Source organism: Anolis carolinensis, chromosome 3, assembly GCF_035594765.1.
Source record: "Anolis carolinensis isolate JA03-04 chromosome 3, rAnoCar3.1.pri, whole genome shotgun sequence".
Taxonomy (NCBI): Eukaryota; Metazoa; Chordata; class Lepidosauria; order Squamata; family Dactyloidae; genus Anolis; species Anolis carolinensis.
Window position 1 is genome coordinate 74,111,571 of NC_085843.1, and position 25,325 is coordinate 74,136,895.

General features: G+C 39.1%; 1 protein-coding gene across 6 annotated transcripts in view; it reads right to left on the reverse strand.

The window, feature by feature from the left end:
- Positions 1–8,880: 8,880 nt before the first annotated feature.
- grik1 (glutamate ionotropic receptor kainate type subunit 1) overlaps positions 8,881–25,325 on the reverse strand; it is a 212,577-nt gene continuing 196,132 nt past the window's right edge. For 2 of the 6 annotated variants that reach the window (XM_062975044.1, XM_062975043.1), the window contains 3 exons: positions 21,814–22,064; positions 16,517–16,682; positions 14,963–15,055 (listed from right to left, as the gene is read on the reverse strand). In XM_062975044.1, coding sequence (XP_062831114.1) covers positions 16,533–16,682; positions 21,814–22,064 — 401 coding nt within the window. In that variant the 3' untranslated portion in view covers positions 14,963–15,055; positions 16,517–16,532. Of the gene's footprint in view, positions 9,369–14,898; positions 15,056–16,516; positions 16,683–21,813; positions 22,065–25,325 lie in introns of those variants that run through there. The other 4 variants (XM_008107619.2, XM_008107618.2, XM_003219044.3 and 1 more) reach the window with 3 other exon arrangements.

A 25,325-nucleotide genomic window follows, 5' to 3' on the forward strand; every position in this document is an offset into this window, starting at 1 on the left:
TGTCCTTCACTGACCATAGCATTTGTTGGATTTTCTTTGTGGGTCTGTAGATAGTTTGTAGGTTGTGTTTCTTCATCAGTTTGCCTATGCAGTCAGTGGTTCCCTTGATGTATGGTAAGAACACCTTTCCTCTGGGTGGATCTTTGTCTGGACTCTCATGGCTTGTTCTTGGCCTTGCAGCTCTTCTGATGTCTGTGGTGGAGTATCCATTGGCCTGTAGAGCCCAGTTTAGGTGGTTTAGTTCACCTTGGAGGAGGTGAGGTGAGGTTCACAGATTCTTTGTGCACGGTCTGTCAGGGCTTTGATTGTGCTTCTTTTTTGACTTGGGTGATGGTTGGAGTTTTTATGAAGGTATCTATCTGTGTGTGTAGGTTTTGTGACAGACTGTGCACAAAGAATCTGCGAACCTCACCCCCTCCAAGGTGAACTAAACCACCAAACTGGGCTCTACAGGCCAATGGATATTCCACCATGGACATCAGAAAACATACAACAACCCCATGGAAATGCAGCTGGTCAAAACTTGATTGTAAGTACATACTCAAGATAACCAAGTTTGTGAATCATAATAAAAAAAACACACACAATTCAAAACAATTTTCAACTTGTAGTATTCATTTCCCTGCAACAAATTGTATGTAAGGACAACATTTAGTTATAACAATTTTTATTGGGGAACATCTTAGCAATATCAGAAACAGAAGAGCAGGTAAACCTTTGGTAGATTAAAAAAGGGAAAGAACAGGTGCCCCAGAAGTGCATATCCTTCAGGGATTGATCATGATCCAGAAAATGGATCATGATCAATCCTTGAAGGATATGCACTTTCAGATTTTGAACAGGAGGACCCTGCTTTTAAAAGTAATTTAAAATTGACTGGATATGGTACCTTGTCCCATTACATCCCTATTATATAAATGAGGATTTAAAATACACCCATCTCGGTTAAAAGTCTAATATTCACATATCACGTACCGTTCCAGTCTGCTACACAATCTTTACAATAAAGATGTTCTTGATGCCCATGGGGAGAAATGGAACAATAAAACACTCTGTCTCCTACTTCTACAGCTATCAGTTACTAAGCATAAGCTTTGGAAACTTTTTTTGTAATCCCTGCAGATGGTCTTAAAGTTACCTTGTAATCTTTTGTAATTGCATGAATTTATTTGTGTTGAAAGGCATTTTTAAATGGACACATTTTACATCCATCTTAATGCATGTTAAATGGACAGAAAATTGAAATTGCAACTTGCAGCTTGTATTCTGTTAGAATTTTTGTTGCTTATTTATTGATATTTTTCCTCTTTAAATCTTTTAACAACCCTTGAAGACAATTAAATATTGCTAAACAGAAATGTGTTGGGCTAATTGCAGGAATCAAATAATCTTTTTCAACCTCTTAAGACTTTGGTTTTTTCCCCTACATCCCTCTATTAGGTGTTTTCAGCCCTCTTTGCTTTTTAAAATTCATTATAAAGACCATATTAAAGTTTATTTCAACCAGCCTAAAATACTATTTATTGATTTAATGTATTCATCAGTAGATTTCCTGCCCAATAGGATCCCAAAAGTTCATGACAAGATATATACAATTGAAATTAAAAACCATTATGGGAACCCATGACTTGGCAAAACAATATCATATTAACTGCCTATGAGAAGCTCAGCTGAGATGGATCGAGCTTAATTTCCTTTGGGAGGAAGTTTCCCAGGTCAAGTGTTGCTACTTTGAAAGACCTGTCTAGTTTATTTATCAACTAGACAAGGGCAGGACACATAGCAGGGCCTCCACTGTGTAACAATATTATTTCATGACATTGCCTTCCAAATCCACCTTGAGGCTTCACAGGCAGTGGCAGCGGGTGGTTCTGATGTCAGTGGGTCAATAAATCTGCTTGAAATTTAAGTCTGAAGTGTAAAGTGCTAAACCAGGCAGGGGAAAACTTCAGTCATTCAGGTGTTTTGCCACCTGTTAGCAATTGTGGGTTGAAGTCCAAAACACCTGGAGTGATGACGTTTGCTCATGCCTATGCTAAACCATATCTCCTAAATTGGTTCAGTAACTTAGATAGCACCTTTAAAGTTCAGATAAAAGTCTTGAGAACAGATTCACAATTTGACTGACAGGGTGGTTCCACACAGCACTTTATGCCAGGAGCAATCGGGCTTGTTCAACACAATTGCGCCCAGTGTTAAAGTCAACACATGCCTCAGAACGTGCATGCTCCTCTGGGGTGGGGGCTGTCCACATGCCCTGTGGGATTTCCGGGGGGGGGAGTGATCCCCCCCCCTTTTCCTGGCATGTCATTTCTACATGCCAGGAGAGCTCCGGAGAAGGAATGGTGGCTGGGTAAGTTATTTTCTAAAAGGCTTTTCAAAGGGGTTTTGAGAGGGTGTGGGGGCTGTCTTGGGTTTCTATGGCTTCAGAAGCCCAACAAATCTGAGATAGCTGTGTAGATAGGCAAAAGAAGTTGCGCACCATGATCCCTGGTCCCCATCTACACAGCTCCCACACCTGGAAAGACACGGGTCTTCTGCTTTGTCCCAAATGAATTCATTTTTACATGGGGTGTCATTTGGATGCCCCACATAAAACCGCAGAAACTTGCACTTCTAAGGGGCTGTCTGGATGCGGCCAGAGAATCCACCATGTCACCACAGATCCCATGGTTACAGGGGTAAAGGGTAAGGTCATTCTCCTGGACCAGCACTTACTATCAGGAAGTTTTAACATTTACAATATAAAGGAGAGAGACAGTCTCTCAGAGTGTATAAAATAAGATTTTGTTTCTCATAAAACCAATGGCATCTGAGCCTGAAAATATGTGTGTATTGTATATTCTTCAGAGGAAACCATGTATGGGTTTGAAAAAAGTGCCTTCAAAGGAAGTACTTTTTTGACTCTTGGCATAGCAACCTTCTTTATACAACTTAAGATTCTATCTTTCTTTTGTACACTAGACATACGGACTGATTTTAGTTCCTTCTATTTTTGCTCTACTTTCTAATGTTTCATCAGAATCTTCTTTCTTACCATTTGAATCCCTTAGCTTGATCCAGGTAATAGATATCTTGGACAATTGGATTTGATGCAATGGATGTTGGTGGAACAGGCTTTATACAGCTAGCAAGGTTGTCTGTTTTTAATTCAACTGTGTGTTAAGGTGCATAATGCACTACTACAGAAGCACAGACAAATATTCAGCATTCTGTGAATAGGCTCAATCAGACCCATTTGCAATATTTAATTAATACTTGACAATCAGTTGCATTAAAGTCAGCAGCGTGGATGCATTTCTTTCTCCAAATGAAAGACCAATAAATGGAATGGTGCCATGAATTACATACAATACTCCTGTGCAATCACATTCAAGGAATGACAAAGTATCTGGTAATGCACAATTTTATATACTAGTTACTCTCTACTCACCATGCCTTTCCTAACATGTTCTTTCTTTCAAATTTTGAGATAGAGAGCTCTTGCTATAAGCAGCAGGAAACACAATTTTCTTGCTTTTATTTTATTGAATTGTCTGTAATAAGATTGCCCATAGGACTGAGTTTTCAAGAAATATGTATTATTTATTCCTTGATAGACATAATGTTCTATTCAGTAAACATGTAGGGGGTGGATGCTAAAAAATAAAATGCAAATCTTCTGTCCAGAATAATCACATTCTATAAATACAAATAATTCACATGCATTATTCCAAAGTGTATGATTTTACTTAAATTATCTTCTCAGGTTTCAAAAACCAATTTTCAGAAATGCATCAGTAGAAACCAAAACAACTGCCACTGCATGGATGCATATGAAGAATTATGGCTCCTCAAACATGATACGTTGACATTACAAAACTGTAGTAACTTTTGAACTATTCATTAGGCCAGTCCCCATACATACATCCTCCAAAGAGAGTTGAAAAATTCAGACAAATTAATACAGATGTTGAGATTTACCTAATAGTGTAGTTACTGTTTCACCTCCAGGCTCTTTTGATGGATTAATATCAAGAAACTGGTTCTAGCAGTTTTCATCCTCTGACAGAGAAGTAAGGCAGTGGGACTTAATATTATTGGATTATTTATTTATGTCCCATTTTTCTGTCAATATGAGAACCAAGTAGGCTCACAGTCCACTAAAAACCAAGTCACCCCGAAGTACTTTTCATCTCAACAGGGATAGCCTGTAATGATGCAATGCTCCCATCGAAAACCCATCTCTGCTGATGAACCCAGAGGAACTCACAGAAAAGCTTGAGGTAAGTGAAGAATGTTTTAATCGCCTGGTGATAAAAAAGAGCAGTGTATTCAATCCTGTAAACCATGGTTCCACTACAACGAGGTAAATGTCCTGTTTTGTCTTTCAAGAGCAGCCTTAAAACAATGTTGTAAGTAATTGAAAACTGCTTTACTTCAGCAAAACATAAAGAACAGCACACCCAGTGGTATAATGCAAAAGAAAGCAAAGAAGTCTTAGGGCAATCATTTCCCAAATCAAGTAGCAGTCTTACTTCACACAAAGAAACAGCAATAAATCCTTAGGAACAGTTTCCCACATGCAGACTTGAAGCAGGCACAAGGGGAGCGAAGGCTTAAGCTTTAGAGTCAGATTGTTACCAGCAAAAGCTGGCTACACCTGCTTCTGCTTTATAGCCCCGAGTTCCCTCACAGCTGCTAGGGTGATTCCCAATTATTCAGTTGCATTTCTGGCAGCTATTCTATCTGAATGCCATCTCTGCTCTGTTCCCTTTCACCTCTCCTGAAATGTGGGTACTTGCAAAATCTCCTCAGATTCTAACTCCCCCTCAGATTCATGAACACTTTCCTGCTCCCCTTCCTATTCTGTTAGGAATCCCTAACAGCAAGGCAGTATAGACAGTGGAGCTGGGAGACTGTAAAGCACAAATAAATGTATATTGAGTGAAAAATCCTAGTTCAGCTCATGCCTAGCTGGTGGTAATGATGGCAGTTGAACCACACCAAAAATGAAGAGTTTGAAACAGGTATGACCAAGAAATGTACACTTTCTTTCTTATTTATAGTCAGAACTATGAAGAAGAGAGGTCATATGTACATGTATGAGTGTATGTGTGTCTGTGCAAATACATATTGTATATTGCCTACGTCCAAAAGGGCATTAATCAAGTAAGTTCCTTGCAGTTATTGGAAGGACCTTCCTTGGTCAAGCCCCTTTTAAACCTAGGCAATGTGCATGCTTGCACAGATACACGTACACTTGTGCAACAACAACAAAAACTATCTTGGAGTATTGGTTTTTAGGCCTGTTCTTGGGGTTATTTGAAGCACTGATTCAGAAAATTGTATTAGACCATATCAGCTCTACTTTCTTAGATATTGTTATCATATTTTACATGAGTGAGCAGATAAAAACTGATATATGGCATATATTCTGTATCTCAAAACTAAAACAGATAGGGGAAAACTGGTACCAGTTTTAGATTCAGTAGATCAAATATACCAAGTAACATTTGAGGCACCAAAATGTGTGTTGGCCAGTGTAATAGCTATCACTCTCTATGGTGCTGTCTAAGAAACCTTTCCAAAGTTATTAGATAGCTAATGCTGATGGTTTGAAATGGATAAACCTCTCTGAGAAAGGTTGCCAGTCTCATTAAAACTTTTTGTTTCATTTAAAGATCTTGGATGGATGTTTTACTTGAACAGAAATATTTGCATTCGCTAAGCATATATGTGGATGTACAGAGTTCCTTGATACATATCACTATTTTTGAGGGGGGGATCAGATTTTGCTCCCCTATTGTGTATTGCCCCTGGCATTGTCAATGTTTGTTTTGGATCAAACACAGTGACAACTGCAGTGCATCAGTGTACATGAACGTTCCCCCTTGCTCGAGATAACTTTTCCTAAGATTTGTCAGGGGTGTTGCTAGGCTAAAACTCCCTGTCAGGATTTATAACTGTTGGCATCTGTTGACTGAAGCTTATCTGTCATAACAGAAACCTTGTGAGCTGTTTCACTAACCTTGTTTATGTTATCACCAGATTGCAGAGTGTCAGAAAAGTTTATTACTGTGGCAAGCATGTATATATAAAAGACCTATATGAGCAATATTCCACATTAGATTATCTCCAAATTTTGATTTTGCTGGCTGGCACCCCAAAGTACCTGCTCTTTCTTCCTGGCTATACAAAGACCTTCACATTTTGTAGCTAGCAAATTCATTTATGCTGATCATAGACTCTAAAGGGAGATATATCTGTTTATATTGATAAAAAAGAAGCAAGAGAGACTAAAAGTGTTTGGAAAAGTAACTTCAAGTCACTTTTTCAGTGAGGTATAAGCAAGAAAATGCAAATCAGACATAAGACTTTTTAGGACCTGAATCAAATAATAGGACACTCCAGTCTACTCTCAGCGACGTTGAAAGGAAAAAGTCCACTGGTTGGGTGGCATGGGGCAGAATACAAAGCCTTGTTTCCAATTTCTCAAGGCTCCAGACACTTTAATCATTAAACTTACATTTCCAAGATTCCCCAGGACTGGAACTACTTGTGCATTTCTTGTTAGAAATAAAAGCCAACCCTAGGCCTTTTAGAGAGACGATATAATGGAGTGGTTTGAATGATGCATGGGGGCTCTGAAAACCAGGGTTCGAATTCATGAATGTGTGTCAGTAGAGAGGGAGTTGAATGAATGTCTATATGTGTATGAGAGAGAGAGAGGGAGGGAGGGAAGGAGGGAGGGAGGGAGGGAGAGAGAGAGAGAGAGTCTGCATCACTCAATTATAGCAGTTTGATACAATTTTAACTGCTGTGTCTCCATCCTAGGGAATCTTGAAATTGATTATTTCATACTTAGAATGCTGTCCTAGAAGCTCTAATACTGTAGCTACGGAGAGGACAGTAGAACGCTCACCAAATTACAAATCCCAGCATTCCAAAAGATGTTATAAAACTCCTATAAGGAAGATACATCCAAAGTGTGGGCCAGTGATTCCCATGTCAGTGGGTTGCCGATTCTATTCTTGGTTTTGATACAAACTTCCAACTGGCTGTCCAGGGTGCTGAACTTGTTTTGGGAGTAGGGTTCAGCACATCAGAAAGGTACATTAAAGTCTGTAGCAAAATCCAAAGTGGATTCATGATCTACTAACACTGAAGCTACCAATTGCCTGTGGTCTGAGATGGCTCTAGCTCAACCCATGGCTTCCAAGGATCCTCTCACCACTGTCTTCTGAAGAGCAGAAACCTGTTGTAGCAGTTCTTTCCCAAGGGCTGCCATACTCTTACCTGAGAACAAGGCTTAACGAACTCAGTGGGGCTTATGTCTGGGTGACAGGTGTAAGAATGCTGTTAATGTGTTGTCGAAGGCTTTCATGGCCAGGATCACAGGGTTGTTGTATGTCTTCCGGGCTGTGTGGCCATGTTCCAGAAGTATTCTCTCCTGACGTTTCGCCCACATCTATGGCAGGCATCCTCAGAGGTTGTGAGGATGCCTGCCATAGATGTGGGCGAAACGTCAGGAGAGAATATTTCTGGAACATGGCCACACAGCCCGAAAGACATACAACAACCCAATGCTGTTAATGTTTGATATTTTTTTCAATGCATTTCATTTTTTTTCAGGGGCCCCTGGTGGTGGCGCAGTGTGTTAAAGTGCTGAACTGCTGAACTTGCAGACTGAAAGGTCCCAGGTTCAAATCCAGGGAGCGGAATGAGCGCCCGCTGTTAACCCCAGCTCCTGCCAACCTAGCAGTTCGAAAACATGCAAATGTGAGTAGATCAATAGGTACCGCTCCGGTGGGAAGGTAACAGCACTCCATGTAGTCATGCCAGCCACATGACCTTGGAGGTGTCTACGGACAACACAGGCTCTTCGGCTTAGAAATGGAGATAAGCCCCAACCCCCAGAGTCAGACATGACTGGACTTAACATCAGGGGAAAACCTTTACCTTTTACCTTTTTTGTTTTTAAAAAAAGTGATGAGAAAGGTCATTATTTGCGCAAAGGCAGAGGAAGGTATTAAAATTCAATGGACTCTTAAAAAGACTTTGACTGGAGGAGGTAGGTTGGAAAAGTAGGTCTGAATCCTGTTCTTAGCCCCAACTAGAGTAAAACCATTGAATTAGTAGAGGTCAATGAAATGGGCCTACTCTAGTTGAGACTAGCAAAAAGGATTCAGACCTCAGTGTTTAAGGTGCAGTGAATTAAGGATAGCCAGTGGCAACAAGACCTTTCATGTTAGGGGAGCTGTGAATCTAGTGTGCATTTTATTCTTACCTTCAAAGATGAGCATTCCATTTTGTTGTGCCTATTTTGAGTATCAGCTTAAGCACCTTGGATAGCTGAATTAAAGTCTAGAATAAACCCCAGAGTCGATTCATAGCAGCCCCCATCAAGGAAGCCACCAGCTGTCACTGAGAATGGCTACATTCAGAGCATAAGCAGGCTGTGAATTATTGAAATTGTGAAGGCTGACTTTGAGCAGTAATTTGTTTATTTTCATACTGCAGTGAAGTAACACACCATTAAAATGTGTCAATATCTCACTACACAATGCCTATATGTTTATTTTCCCTCTTTCTATGAAGTTGTAAAGCCTTTAAATTTGACCTGAAAAACCAAATGTTAGTCAGAGCAAACTGCACTGGGCTAGGTCAGGTGGGCCAACTGTATCCTTCAGATGATTTGTTATCCACCATTCCCATCAGTTTTTGTCAACATAGCAATGGAGGGGGCATCATCCAAAAACATTTCGATAGCCATGGTCATCCAACCAGAATTAGATATACTGCTTTCAGTATGAAGCACCTTTGTGGGTTCAATATTTTCATGGTGGAGAAGACAGAACCAGAAGATTTCTATTGAGGAAGTGAAATCATTACTCAGTATTGAAAAATCCCTGTTTTTATTCATTTAGAAAGCACATACAGCAATGAATGGGGAAGGATGAGAGAGATGTAAAACAGGTGACCAATCATTTCAAAAGTGAGAATGAGAAAGAGACTTCCCAAGTCATTAGTAGTCCATCAGTCTGACGTGAGTGCTGAATGTGTTGAACTTTCTCTAGATTAAAAAAGGGAAAGACATACTGTTCTGAGAAATAAAATAAATGTCTTTCTCCCCTCCAAGTCCTCCATTGACAGACATCAATTTTTTGAAAATCTGTTTTGCCTTTTGTCTTCTCCTCTTGGTTATCTCTCACGGAGAAAGCTGACCATCTTCAGGCCATAGTTTCTTTCCTTAGCGTCCTCCTCTGATGACAAGTAAGGATACTTGTGAATGACGACCTCCCTTTAGTTCTTGACCTTTTCTTTAATTTTTTCTGGTGTTTGAGTGAAATTCCAAGTTCCTCCATTATGGCATTGAAAGAAAGACACTGTTAAAAGACAGGAGTGGGGAAGGGTGGAATTTAAGGAACATTTAAAATCGTTGTTTTATGTAGTTTACATGCAGCTTCTAAATATTGGAAACATTAGCTGGTTACCATAATTGGGTTGGAATCTTCCCACTGTCTCTGTGATATTATACAGAACTGAATTAAGGATCTGACATAGTGGATTTTGATGGCACTATGATTTCTGATGAACAGGAATATTTTATTATTAGTGGGATTCTATCACTGAGCCACTGCTGTGAATTTGATGAAGGGCTGAGTTGGGCATTACACAGAAGTAATCTATACAAGAGTGTGAAATTCTGTTGGACAACAACAGCCAACCACCAATGACATCCTAGTGTCTTCAAGGAAAAGCATGAGAGATGGAAAACTACTATCAAAATATGATTCTCTTAAATTAGTAAGCAAACCATCAGGCTTTGTAGGTTCACAAGATTTTCAGGTAATAGGGTGCTTGTCCTTCTGCCTGTAGCTGGGACAGAAATAATATAGAATCACAGAGTTGGAAGAGACCTCAAGGGCCATTCGAATAATATAGGGACATGCTGTACAACCAACATAAAGTTGAACTTTTTTTTAGCTTCTCCACAAAAGGAGGGAAACGAAAGTACATTTTGAACTTCAGTTAAGAATTCGTTTTTAGAACAAGCTTATATCTCGATCCTAGATTGGGGCAAAGACTCATTTTTACTGAGCCTTCAATGTGAACAAATATAATTTGCACTTCACAAACCAATATGTAAAGTAAAATGGAGTTATCCATCACTGTTTGCACTTCTCTGAATTGCAACTCTCAGATTTTTCAAAAGAGATGTGAACATAAATTACTCAAAAGTGCAGCGCATGAAATGGTTTGTTTCTTAACACAAGAACTAAGAAATGATATGAGAAAAAGTTGTTCAGGTAAAACTGCATACATAATGCACATATCAGAACAAAGTATATCAGCTGAACTTTTACATAATTTTTTTAAAGCAATTGATTCAGACACAGATGAAGCAAAGAAAAAATCATAGAGACTAAAATTGACAAATCTGTCATTCCCTGCATCCAGATCTAAACCTCAGTGTTGGTTAGTTTATTTCTGTTGACATCAATAGAAAAAATACCTTGAATCTATGTACATACATGCTTGCTACTTGCTCACTGCTTGATTATCATCTTCCTTCTTCTTGCTCTTATATCAAGCAGTTCTTGGACCAGGGAATTCTGTCTTCAGCCTTAAACATCCCACATTAATACTACCCCTCCCTCCAGTATGACCAAAATAAAATGAAATAGGAAAAAGCTTTTACCAAGTAGTTTTTTCTCATTCAAGTCTGTGTCATGCAACTAGAGATTAGGAAGCAAGACAGATGTTCAACTGTGTTTTTAGAAAGACTGCAGAATTTGTCAGATCAGGAGATAACTTTTGAAGAAGATCATTTTAAAGAGCTACTTTAAAGTGATTTAGTGTCCAAGTTTCATAGTCCAACCTAACAATAATAAACTCCCATAGAAACCCAGACTATATAGTTAAGTGCCAATATACTCAAAACCATGTACACTTTCCCCACAAGTCAAAAATACTAATCTGTAATAATGAAGAGGGCATCTTGCAGAAAAGAACACAAATACACAATTTACTGAGACTAGTTTAAGTATGTGACAAGACTTGCACTCAGCAAACAAGAATTACATTCCCGCCCATTTCCATATGGTGCACTGCAAATGAATCTTGCAGTTCCCGTGTGTTTAAAAAAAACCTGAATTGCAATATGGTGTGTCTATGGAAATTGTTGAAGGAAGCTGCCCATTTCTTTGAATTACAGCCTATGACAGGCATTCAGTGGTACATCACACATTTTGCATGCAAACAGACTGAGGTTCAATTCCTGGCTTCTCCAGCTAGGCCTATCAAAGATTCTGTATGGAATGCTAGACTGGATTTCACTGAGTTCTAAACAGTCTGAAGGAAGGGGTGCCAAAAAGGGGGAGGGGTAAAATTGAACAAGTTCCTTATTGAGAATTACTGGTGGGAGGGGTCTGCTACTTGGGGAAAAACACTACAGGCAATCCCTGAGTTACAAACATCCAACTTACAAACAACTCATAGTTAAGAATTGGGGTGAGACAAGAAGTGAGAGAAATTTACTCCTAGGAAGGGAAATTCACACCTGAATGGGGAAAAGGAGTCTCCACTGAAGCTTTATCACTAATCCTTGTTCCTACTAGCCAATTTTTTCAAAATCAAATTATCACAGGAACAGATAGTGGAGTGAAATCTTGTGAACAGGGGCACAAACAGTAAAACACAGGGGTGTTAACCCTTCCCTAGGCTATTCAAAGCTCTCTCTCCCCCCTCCCTATATATGGCTGGAGTTGCATCTAAAAATATAACTATTCTAACTTACATACCAATTTTGCTCAAGATCAAATATACAGAACCTATCTTGTTTGTAACTTGGGGATTGCCTGTATTGTAAACTGCAATGGCTGTGCGAACATGGAGCAGTTCACAGCCATGTGGGCAATGTAGGAAGTAAAGCTGGATCAAATATCTGTGTTGCCGCAAGCAAAAACAGGGTGTTAAAAGTATAGCATACCACCCGGAACATCCCTAATCTCATCTGATTTCAGGAGCCAAGGTTTGGTTAGTAATTTACCACCGTAGGCCACATAATCCAACTCACACAACTCTGTTGAATTTCAGTTGGTTTTTTAAAATTACTGTGAATGTTTATTTAGATTTTATGTCACTATATAATTCTTGTCTCATTCTGTCTGACTATATTGGTTTAGGTTATTGATGTTATACTTAATTCACTGATATTAGTTTTAATTCAATGTTGGGTTTTTAATGCTGTATTCATATGTGGGATCTTGTTGGGATTTTATGCCAATATTTATCTGTTTTTTGAAGACATTGAATGTATGCCGTTGTTTGTTGGAATCCATCCTGAGTCCCTTCGGGGAGATAGGGCAGAATAGAAATAAAGTTTTATTATATTATTATTATAACACTAGGGCTACTCAAGTTAGAAGAAATTAAAAATATGGACAAACTTACATTCCTTTTGAAAGATACGAACGGGAAACCTACTAGAAGGACAAATTGGAGTAAACTGGAAGAATATATTTAGAAATCTGATTTGCAATAGTTTAAATAATGGTGTTAATTTGGAATAAGATAATCTGAATACAGTGTTATATATCAAGATAATTGAGGAATGGAAGTTTTACTTCCTTTCAGATTGTAGTTCCCTGTTATTATGTGTTTGTTATGTTTTTGTTCATGTAATGTGAGCCCCCTTCTCCCCAGTTCCCATCCTTCCACTTCCCGTGTTTTTTTTTGTTTTGTTTTTTTCTTCACTCTTCCCCTGTCCTTATGTTTCTTGCACTTATCCCCGTTTTTAATTGTGCACTGTATTTGAAAATCAAAATAAAAAGTAAAAAAAACAAATAAAAAAACAAAACAAAACACTAGGGCTCTCTGGGTAGGGCCAGAAAAGAAAGCTACCTGAATTCTTGTGGAGCTGCTACCAGTCAAAGTTGATAATACTGAGCTAGATCAGGGTTTTTAAAACCTGAGAAAGTTTTACATGACCCCATGTATATAGGCATATAAAATAGGTATAACAATCAAACATTTATTGAAAATAAACTAGCATTTGCAAGGCTTGTTAAACAGACTGATTTTCCTCTTTGTGTAGTACAGGTAAAGGAAGTTCTGCAGAGTCCACTGTAAAGCCTGCATGTTGTTGTCTACAGATTTGTGTAAATGGGTGGCGTTCAGAAAGCTTTTACTGTTGTCAAATTTGTCATGATGCCAACATTACAATAAGGGGACTCCATTTGAGGTTGGGATCTACAGTTTAAAAAGCGGTGATTGAGGTGGGCCCACAGTACAGTTTTCATTAGGTTTCTTCTTGAAGAAAGCAATGAACAATTTTAGCAATTTTCTTCTTGCTGTGAGACAGTCTTTGAAAACCACACAGTTTTTGAAGCCTATTCAGGATTAATTCTGCACAACATTCACAAAGGAAACAGAATTTTCTATTCAGGAGATGATATTTCAATGCAAAAAAGAGAGGTTTTTATGTGGAAAATATTGTTTACTTTGCAAACCACAGAAAAGCATTTTTTTTACAGAATAGCTCCCCAAGTATAATATTTTCAGTATTGAAACAAGTATTTTCTGTGAAGGAAATTATTTCCATATAAAAATATCATTTACTGATCAGAAAACCATACTTCTGTGTAAAAATATAATTTACTGCATGTGCAAATATTGGGCAGGATTAGATCTGAGCTGCAAAGATTCTCTCCAGTCCAGCATTCTTCTCATCAGGGTTTCTCAAACCTTGAAATAAAAGTGCTTCTGACAAATTTAAAAAAAAAATTGAATATCCATTACATCCATAAGCAATAGTGTGACTTCCTATGTACTCTGATCCTGTTAACATGGAGATCTTTCCATAAGCTTTCAGTGCAGCATTATTTCCTGCCTTATCTGCCCAATGTTCTCTGTAGTTCTCGCCTGAAGTAATGGATTGAAAACCTGTCTGTGAAAAGCCTCATGCTACTGACAGCACGAGATGGGCAACATTTGAATTTTAAAATTTTTTAAACCAAGGCTTAAGGCAAAAGAAATCTCTTTGCACCCACTTTGTACTCAGAAGTGTTGCTAAAAGTTGTTCCCCTCCTTGTCAAATGACTATATGTGCCAATGTTTAAGGTGACAAGAAAGTAGATGCCCTAAATTATTTTCTTGTTTTTGAGAAAACGTTGAATGACAGAATCTACTGTCTTGAAGAATAAAAATCAAAAAGGCTGTCCATTGCAGGAATTCTTGTTTTGTGAGAAATATGTGCAAATTGGGGTATACTTGAAATGCTTTGTGATCGAATTTTAAAGAAAATGGAGACGTCAAGATGACTAGAGATATTGAAAGGGAGGAAAATGAAAGAAACTATAGCCACCAAACAGTGTTAATGTTTATGTATAGAATAATATATTCTCAGCTGTGATCCAAAGTTCATGAGCTGCATATGGAAACAGACTACTGTGAATGTTTCAGTGTGTCAGATCTTGGGGAAAGTAGTATTTTTTTTGGTATTATCCCTTAAAAGAGTCCTGCTTGCGGGAATTTGGGGAGATACTCTCAGAAATGTAATCTTTCCAAGGTCTGGGTCTAGTACACAGGGAAAGAACAAATTGAGAAATGTACGTTAAATGTCCATGCAGAATATGTAAATATATAAAGAAGAGAAACTAATTGACTATCAGTTGGGGGAATGGGTGAACTTTGAAAGCTGGTGGGCTCAACTGGTCTCCCTAGGAAACATTAGAACATCTGCCACAGCCGCAATGTAAGAGGCCCTTTTAGAACAGGGTTTTTTTGTGCCCTGGGATGCATTTGACCTATTGGGCCACATCCCCCACTCCCACCCCACATGGTATGAATTATATCAATGACAAGGAAAGTAGACATATTGAAACTATAGGATTTACATATGTTTTGACTTACCATTCAGGCATTCATTGAATGAGTCTACTCTCATTGGAATTAACCAACTGGATCCATGCTATGAACTGTATGTAAAAGCTCATTTGGAAGTTGCACCCCATTAAAAAAAGGAGAACGTTTGCTACCATATTTGTCTTTTCTTTCCCATTAGTTCTGCCTGGATAGGGAATGGGAATGAAAGCAAATGGTTCTTACCTGAAAACACTGATTCATACAAAAACAATGGCAAATGTTAGTAACCTCATTCAAGTGAAGGCAGATACAGCGATGCATGTAACCTCTAGTGATCCAGATCTTGCCATGCAGATTAGAATAGGCATCCAGCCTCCAGAATTGTTTGCAGTGTGTTGCCATCCACATCATAAAACAATTTCACTGCTCCAGTATAGTGTATTCTCCTGTGCGAGGGGAGGGGGGTCCTATCCAGTCTCCATGAGGCATGCCAGTCTTGAAGTCTCTTTCACACGACGCAAATGAAGCTCTTCAATACCTCTGTAGCTGTCATGACTCCAATCGAAGACATTTGTAGTTTTGTCAAGCACTTTGAATTCTCCTCCAGAGAACTCTAGTGCTTTACTACATTATAAATCCCAAGATTAAGCAGGTTGCAGCCATGACAGATAAAGTGGTGTCAAAGTGGTCTAAAAGTGGTGGAAAGAGACATAGCAATGCTTCCAATATGCCTGTCTCCATTTGAATGACTCTGCCACTGTAAGAGAAACCCTAGTGTCTTGTATTCTAACTAGCCAACACATTGATTAAATTCAACATGTCATTATACTTTGTCTTGTCATTCATAAGGCACTGAATTGTATAAATTCTCAGGATAAACTGGGAGTATTATCCAGCTGCTTCAGTTTTTCCTGCCAATGTATTATATTTAAATAGCAACTGGGAGTGCTGATGGGCATGCCCACTGGGATTTTGGATCTTTCTCCCCTGGGTTGCTGTGAGTTTTCCAGGCTGTATGGCCATGTTCCATAAGCATTGTATCCTGACGTTTTGCCCACATCTATGGCAGGTATCCTCAGAGGTTGTGAGGCATATTGGAAACTAGGCAAAAGAGGTTTATATATCTGTGGGAGGTCCAGCGTGGGAGAAAGAACTCTTGTCTGTTGGAGGCAAGTGTGAATGCTGCAATTAATCACCTTGTTTAGCATTGATTAGCCTTTAAAGGTCTGGCTGTTTACTGCCTGGGGGAATCCTTTGTTGGGAGGTGTTAGCTGGCCCTGATGGATTCATGTCTGGAATATGAATCAATCTCTCACAACCTCTGAGGATGCCTGCCATAGATGTGGGAGAAATATCAGGAGAAAATGCTTATGGAACATGGCCATACAGCCTGGAAAACTTGCAGTAACCCAGTGATTCTGGCCATGAAAGCCTTTGACAATACATCTTTCTCCTGTTTTGCATTGGTTCTAATGCCATGCCCCAGACTGCTTTTCAAAGCCCTTTCAATTTCAAAAGTACATTGTCATTTGATGTATGGGACTCCAGCGGAATACACCAATCCAGATTTCACTTCGACACATGGAAGAAGCTAACTGGTTTGGGCTTCGGATCCTAATCAAAACTGTGTTGGAGTCAATGTATATGAGGTATTTACTGAACACACCTTTTCTCTACTGTAACTATACAGTATGAATTGAGGGTTGTGTTCGAATCCCTCGTTCTTCCCGAATTAATTTGCCACAGTCTAACTCCGTAGATAAGGTAGTTCCAGAAGTGGAGTTGGATGGATGAGTTTGCTTGCACTGCAGTCCATAAAAGAAACAAAAGGCCTTGTCGCATGCAAAAAAAGAAAAGATGGAAGAAGACAAAATAAAGATAAAAATGATTAACCAATGTAACCAAAAGGAAAGTTTAAGATGAAAATGATATTAAAACCATAGGACATATTCATGGAAAACATAAATGATCAAAAGTTATGCTATAATAAGAGGATGCATATTCATGCCTTATATTAGCATTAAAATTTTGATATTAAAAAACCTTTTAATTTATACAAAGATCCCAGCATTCATATTATCATAGTTCCTGTATTTAAATACTGATAGAAAATGAGAATTCATAAGAAAATAACAATATTTAGGCTTTCTGATAGTAACAGAAAGATTTTTTGAGGTTGCAGCATTTTGTCAATAAAGCTCAATTAAACAAGGTCCAATCCAATTACCGTGGATGTACACAACAGTCGTTTCAGTTGAATTGCTTCTGAACTTAGAGATTATGAATTAGTGATATTATTTTAAAGAGTAACCAGTCACATTTGATTGCTGATATGGCATTTTTGATTCTTGGATTTTGTTCAAACTGCTTTATTGAGTTTCTATGCCAAAATCTCCCCCTGGGCAACATTTCTGGTTATAACGTCATGGATTAAAGCATAACACAAAATGGACTCTTGAGAAGAAGCACCTGTGAACATTGATTCAATTAAGTTGCCTTGATTTAAAGTCTTTTAAAGGCATAGAAGATTCCTGATGCAATTGCTCTATTGCAAGAAAACTTCTCATTTTCACCCAGTGTTATCAGCAATGGGCATATAATGTTTTGTACATTGATAGCACAGTGTGGAATACAAAGAAGGAAGGGAATCTAAAATTTCTTATAGAAATGCTCCAAATTAAATAAGAAGGCAAACAAGATATCAGGCAAATACTACTAGCCCATATCATGATAATGGAGCAGAAAAGGATACACCTGCTTATCTTTACACTTCAGATTTTTCTCTCACAGAGGACTGGACATAAAATGAATCAATATCATATCAGATTTCTCCACTTTGATGCATAGGTGCAGACCTGTACATCTTTATCCCTTTGTCATTTCTCCTGAAATATATGTGCATAACTAGTAGCCACAGGACTGCAGCCAATGGGAATCAGTGAAGCTAGCTCCTCTGTAACCTCCATGCATTCCCATAGGCTTTATATAGAACTGAATTGAAACAAACAGGTTTTGCACAGAAAGACAATGACTTTGGGAGGCCAAGGTTCAAATCTGGGCTCCATTTATAGTATTCAATAGTTACTCAAATGATAGATAAATAGCAGTATCTTGCAATCTGTTGTTCGCTTGTTCTAAAATAAAGAGGCATGAAAGAAGGAGTGCACACTGAACAGCCAATTACTTTTATAACCATGACTCAGCAGGAGCACTATATATTTAGACAGGGTTATAAATGTGGAATTGAAGCCAGCAATTTGATCCTTTTCTCAGCTATAAGGCATGTGGGAATAGAGTGAGAATAGAGTGAGACCAAACTCCGAGGAGAACAAGCTTTTTACAATTGCAGGCAAGCCAGAGGTGCTGATGGAAGCTTCAGTTGGAAATCCATGCTCTCCTCATTTTAGAAAATGCATTGAGAACATTACTTTGCAGAAGTTCCAGTTTCCTCTGGGAAGTCAGCAGGACCAAGTACCAGAAAGGACTTCAAAATGGTAGTGGTTCCTTAGTTCCACATTTTCTACAGCATCTTTTCAGGAGTAAAATATTTGCTTTTGGAACTACAGCTTTCAGAATTTCTGAGCCAGCATGGTGAATAGAAGCGTTCTGGGAGATGCACTCCCAGAAGTAATTTGCTCAAGCCATGGCTTCAAAGTGGTGTTTGTTGTTGTTATGGATCCTTAAGTCAACCTTGACTTATTGCAGCCCTCTCCTATGGTCTTCTTGGCAAGAATAATTCAGAGAAGGTTCTCCATTGCATCTTCTAAAGCTGAGAGTAGGTGACCTACCCAAGGTCACCCAGTGGATTTCTGTCTTAACAGGTGTTTAACCCTGGTCTTCTGGAGTCCTAGCCCACTATTCAAATCATAACACCATTCTATTTCTCAATCCCAGGGCCACATTGTTGGGGACTTAAGGGCCGTGCCCATGCACACAAATTTCTAAAGATGCACATGTACATAAGCAAATACACACACCATATTACCCTGTGCTCATATACACATCTAAGTGCACATTTCACCATACAGGAATTAGAATGTTTAAACCTCATCTCCTGGCATGCTGAAATCCCTTTTTGTCTCCACTAGCAGCATCAGTCAGCTGGGTAGGAGGACGCATGTGATTTAAGTGGGGTAAATGCAAATATGGATGGTTCTTCCTGTCATCCTTCTCCCCTATTTAAATTTGATCCCAACAGATTTACAAACTATTTTTAGTAAGGTGTCAACATGAATGTGGTAAGGAAGATGGCATTAAGGGGTGTATTTACTACCAATTTGACCTTCTGTCAGTTTGCCAAATAGTTGTTTTGAGGATGCACCTGTATGGGAGGAGACAGCCAGGAAGGAGATTTATCCATATATGCCATGTTTTCCAGCAAAAACATTTGCTGAATGGTAAATTGAACAGAACCTTGTGTACTTCTCTCTCCTCATTAACAAGTGCACATAAGACAGTACTATAAAATATGGCAAAGCATATGTGCTTGCCATACCAACTGAAAAGAGAGGTTTGTCACAGCCATTTCTGAATCTGAAATTTCCATGCGAGTTTCACACTGATACTAGAATATCTTGTGGTTTCTTTATCAGCGAGTCTCTCAATCTGCTCTAGGCTATCAATTCAAGGTGATGAGCGCTTTAAGGGGAAATGGTTCAGTACCCTGGACAGCTTCTTTAAAACGTGAATTAAGATGTGTAGATGATTCACTGTACTCAGGGCCGGTTGAACGTAGAGGCCGCTGAAGCGGCCGCTTCGGGCGCACGCCGATAGGAGCGCTGTTGAGGCGTCGACAGCGCCCCCATAGCGTCGCCGATGCCATGCAGATCACCCATTTTGCCAGAGGCAGCTCAACGCATGAGCAGAAGGGTCCCATTGCCCAAAACGGCCAATGGGACCCTCCGCGCATGCACAGGGGGTTGCACGCTCGCACGATGACATAAGGCACGCAGCGTGCCTTACGTCACTGCGCGAGGGAGTGAGCGACCCCCCCTCTCGTGCTGAGCCCGACCTCCGGCCCGCGTTGGGCCCACCTTCCTGATGTTTCGCCCACATCTGTTGGAAAACTAGGGAAGTGTTTTTGTATATCTGTGGAATAAGGTCCAGGGTGGGAGGAAGTACTCTTGTGTGATGTCCCATGGCCCTCTGGGTCCTGACCCTGGCGCCATTATGGATCACAGCGATGAAGACATGGGATTTCTGCCGTTTCAGCAAGAGGCTGTTCCGTTCCAGATGCCTTTTGTTGACAATTTTAGGCCGGAGCTCATTAAAAAGGACCTTGAACAGGCGCCTATTCCCAGCACCTCTCCCCCTTCGCGAGAAGGGAGTTTTGGGAGGCTAGCTGCTCAGAAAAAGCGCAAACACGGAAAAGCGCCCGATTAGCAGCCAGACAGAGTGTTAATTAGCTCGTTTCCCCTGAGAATTTTCAGGGAGGATCGCATCTGGATGAAGATGTTGGTTCAGCTCTTTTCCCTTGGGAAAAGGAGCACTGGACACCTGCTTTGAAGGAAGATTTGAAGTTCTTTAAAAGTTCCCCGCACTGGCTTGTCCTCGCGGAGTCAACAAGTCAGTTGAAGGATTAACTTCGGTTCCAGCCAAGTGTGGACTGCGTTTTAAGTCTGCTAACTTCCAGTCTCATCGTGCCTTGCCTTGTCGTGATTCTTGTCCCGTCTTGCCGTGTTTCCAGCCTTGCATCTTTGTGTTAGGAATCCAGTCTTGTCTTCAATTCCTTGCCTTGGACTTACTTTGAACTCTAGAAAATCTTGGACGTTTTCCCCACTCAAACTGCTTGGAAGTTTGAGTGTGTTTCGGTTTGGATTATAACTTTGAACTCTAATATTATATACTGGACAATATTTTGCTGGACTATATTTGACCTTCCCTTAAAGGTCTAAAGCTGAACTATATAATCTGCTTATTTTTGTTCTAATTTATTAATTCCTTAATAAAGATATTAGACTGTTATTGGCCTCTGTGTATTGGTTTCCAGTGCTCCGCTGCCAGGGCGTGACATCTTGTCTGCTTGAGGCAAGTGTGGATTTTGCAATTGGCCACCTTGATTAGCTTTGAATGGCCTTGGATCTTCAAAGCCTGGTTGCTTCCTGCCTGGGGGATCCTTTGTTGGGAGGTGTTAGCTGGCCCTGACTGTTTCATGTCTGGAATTCCTCTGTTTTTGAGTGTTTTTTTTTACTGTCCTGATTTTATTTATTTATTTCCCATACTTGTGTCCCGCCCTTCTCACCCCGAAGGTTTGGGGGGGTGGGGAAAAGTTCTGTTTGCCTACACTTGAAAATTACATTGGGCCGGCTCTGACTGTACTACTAAAAAGGAAGCCCCATTTGGCCACTAACTTCACACCAGGTAATCTGGATTGTTGCCTGATATGCTCCCGAACAAGAGAAACGTTCTCCCATTGCTTTGCCCTAGCATTATGAAGAGCAAGAAAATCAAACAGTTGAATTTCATTGTCATGAAAGGAGAGCAAACTTAATTATGCGGTGTATTTCTGGATATTACTTCCCAGGAAAAAAATCTGCCTATAGCTTGATCCTCCTAAAGCACTGTTTGAGCCACTTCAACTCCCCCACCCAACTTGGGAATACTTTAGTTGTTGTCCAAGCTCTCCCAACAAAATATCTTGAGCTGCTTCCAGAACATGGCCATGTGACTTTCTGGAGGCCACACTCTCCCAATTGCTACATTTCCTCAAATACCAGAGTTTGGCAAACTTACTTTTGGTATTAAGCTTCCCAGAAACTCCCAGAAAGCATAGCCAGTGCCTGTGTTGTCTGAGCAATGCTGAGAACTGGAGTTTTAAACCTCCATATTCTGCTCTTCACAAGATTAATCTTCTAGCATCTTTCAAAATTTAATAAGTGACATAAGAAGTTTTTTGGATACATTTCCCAGACTCCATAACCTGTGCAAATTTGCCCCACATAGACCTATCCAAACTTGACTTACCTGTTCAATATCACTGTTTTTCCTTGATTTGTAAATAAATTCTCCGATTGCCACAAAGACAGAAAGAACAAGCCCTGCTGCAAGCACGATGAAGATGCCCCCAATGTTCTCCACGCCTAAGGCGCTGGCTTCTTTACTGTCCTCCTCAGGACACCCGTTGCCTCTCCACCACTTCTCCTTCATCATGTGCAGTTTGCCTTCCTCTTGTAACTGGAGGATGGCAATAGTAATTTTATCTCTGTAAGGAGAGCCTGAGAAATAAGAAAAAGAGTTGTTAGACCGGGATTGTTTTATAAAGACTGGAAATTTATTCTGACAGGCTTTGACAGGAATTGAATGAATTTTTAAGGAATATTTTTATCAGGTGTTGTAAGGATTCTAATTGTTTCATTCTTTAAATGCTTTAAAAGGTTTTAATGTTATTTAAATGTTATCCATAGTTTTATTACATTTTAACGTTGACTCTGTTGGCCAGAATTGGTCTGTAGATAGCATTAGCAGTGCATATACAGTGCAATGCAATGAATTCCGGTTTAACCTCCCTCAATCCACACTTACTGGAAAGCAGTCAGTGCATTCAATGGAAGTCTGTTCTCCCATCACTCTGAAAACAGCTGACTGCCATTTCCACCCCCTTGCATGAGTGTTCCCCATTGTAACTGGCAGAAATAATCACAATCCCTCCCTGTGACAGCTATTGCTTGAGTGAGGTAAGGTGGGAACAACAGCCGATTCTTTCTTGAACAATAGGGGAACCGAACCCTATTGCTTGCAGTGGCTGCTTCTTGATAGATGGACATCCAAGGACTTTCACATTCTCTATGCATTCACTCAGCTAAGAGCTTTGTTGGGACCATGAATAAACAGTCACAAATGTGTAACTCCAGGTTAAGCATTTGCAACTGTCATATAAGTTTCTGGCTACATGGCTATATTGTATTTGCTTCCAATACCTACCCCTTACATAACCAGGTGAAAATGTAAGATATAAACGATGATAATGTTGTTGTTTGATGATGATAATGCAGTTACAGTGCTATGGAGTGCTATATAGATAAGAGCCTGTCTCCCTTTCTTGACCTCATTGTACCTGATATTTGACTCTCTAATGCCAGAGTAAGCAATAGCTCATAAATGTGGATGGAATTCAGCTCTCAGCATTCCTCACCATTAGGTGTGTTGGCTAATGAGCTGCGGTTGAGCCAAAATCTTGAAGGCCTCAGGTTATGCATCTAGCACTTGCATACTTTGGGGCAGATACTCCCAGAAGAAATAGAGACTTCTCATTACAAATATATCCACAAACATTTTAACTCAATGAATATATCTTTACAATGTTCTTGTAATATTCTAGTCATGGAATCAGAATTTTTTAAAGTTTAAAGGAAAAAAGTCATAGTACGTGGTCCCACAGTTCATAGTTAGATAGATACAACATCTATGTTTTCAGATGTCACAGTTTCTAATAAATAAACAAACAAAGCCCAAGTACATTCTTGGTCTATAATAATATATTACTGTCATATCCTCTGAGACTGTCTTTCTGTGCCAAGACATAAAAAGATGAAATGTAATGTTCCATTCTTAGAAAGGTTTTTAGAAATGACAGTGACAGGTCTGCACAAAGGGAAAAATAAAGATTTTTATTATAAAGCATAATGGCATTACAAAATACCCCATTGAGCATCTGATTACTTCCCTGGATTTAGGCACTATACTTCTATTGAAATAGCCTGGAGTCATATTAGCTTTTTAAAGCTGTTAAATCATGTTCAATTAAGACTCCAAGATCCCTTTCACGTACACTGTTCTCAAATCATATGCATTTCATTTTTTCTGTCTTACATTTCTCCCTGTCAAACTCCATTTTCTAAGTTTTTGGCCTACTCTCCAATCTTTTCAAGTAATTTTAGATTCTAATCCTGTATTCTAGAATTTAGCTAACCCTCCTAATTTTGTATTATCCGCTATTTTTGTAAGTATATTCTCTATTCCATCATCCATGTCTCTGATAAAGACATTGAATCCTTGTCCCAGGACAAAACCTCTCTGCAGGTAGATGAGGAGTCATTAGTCAGCACTCTTTTGGTTTGGTTGGTTAACCAATTACAAACTGACCTAAAGTTAAAATTGTGTCTCTAGATGTTATTAGGTTGTTTGCAAAAATATCAAGATACCATATATACTCGAGTATAAGCTGACCTGAATGTAAGCTGAGACACCCAATTTTACCACAAAAAAACTGGGAAAACCTATTGACTTGAGTATAAGATGAGAGTGGGAAATGCAGCAGCTACTGGTAAATTTTAAAATACAGTAGAGTATCACTTATTCAACACTCGCTTATCCAACATTCTGGATTATCCAACACATTTTTGTAGTCAAGGTTTTCAATATATTGTGATATTTTGGTGCTAAATTCGTAAATACAGTAATTACGACATAACATTCCTGCATATTGAACTACTTTTTCTGTCAAATGTGTTGTATAACATGATGTTTTGGTGCTTAATTTGTAAAATCATAACCTAATTTGATGTTTAATAGGCTTTTCCGTAATCTCTCCTTATTATCCAACATATTCGCTTATCCAACGTTCTGCTGGCCCGTTTACGTTGGATAAGTGAGACTCTACTGTAACAATAAAAATAGATACCAATAAATTACATTAATTGAGGCATCAGTAGGTTAAATCAGTAGGTTTAACCTACTGATGCCTCAATTAATGTAATTTATTGAATTGAATATTTACATAAAATTGAATTGAATATTTACATAAAACTGTAATTTAAGATAATAATAAGACTTTAATAAGATAAGACTGTCTGATTGCCTATATACTTGAGTATAAGCCAACCCAAATAGAAGTCAGCCAAGACCCTCACTTGAATATAAGCCTAGGGGGCTTTTTCAGCCTTTAAAAGGGGGCTGAAAACTTGGCTTATACTCGAGTATATATGGTAAACCTTGTTGAAGGCCTACGGAAATGTAGATATGCTATATCTACAGCATTCCCTTCATCTATCAAGCCCTGTCAAAAATAGATAAATGATAGATAGATAGATAGATAGATAGATAGATAGATAGATAGATAGAAAGAAAGAATTAGTCTGGCATGGCTTGATTTTGAGAAACCCATGTTGACGTTTAATGATCAGTGCATTCATCTGGTTTAGAAACTTTCTTGGTACTGATGTCAGGCTGACGGGACAGTTGTTTGGGTCCTTGTTTTAGTTTTAAAAAATAGTTGCATTGGTGAGCATGGAATATTCTCTTTCAAACATTATTTTAAATTCCAGACTGGTAGTTCCCTTACAATAAATTTAAGAAATAAAGAGAGAAAATTATAGGACACCTTAAAGATTAAATATATGTGTTTATACATAATTATTCATGGGGTTTAAGAGGTACAAGGAATCTCTAACTCTGAAGATGTGGCAGAAGTTCTGTTTCTCTCAAGCCTGGCTAGCACAGTAGTCAGTGCTAATGGAAGGGCTACCATCTCCCCAAGA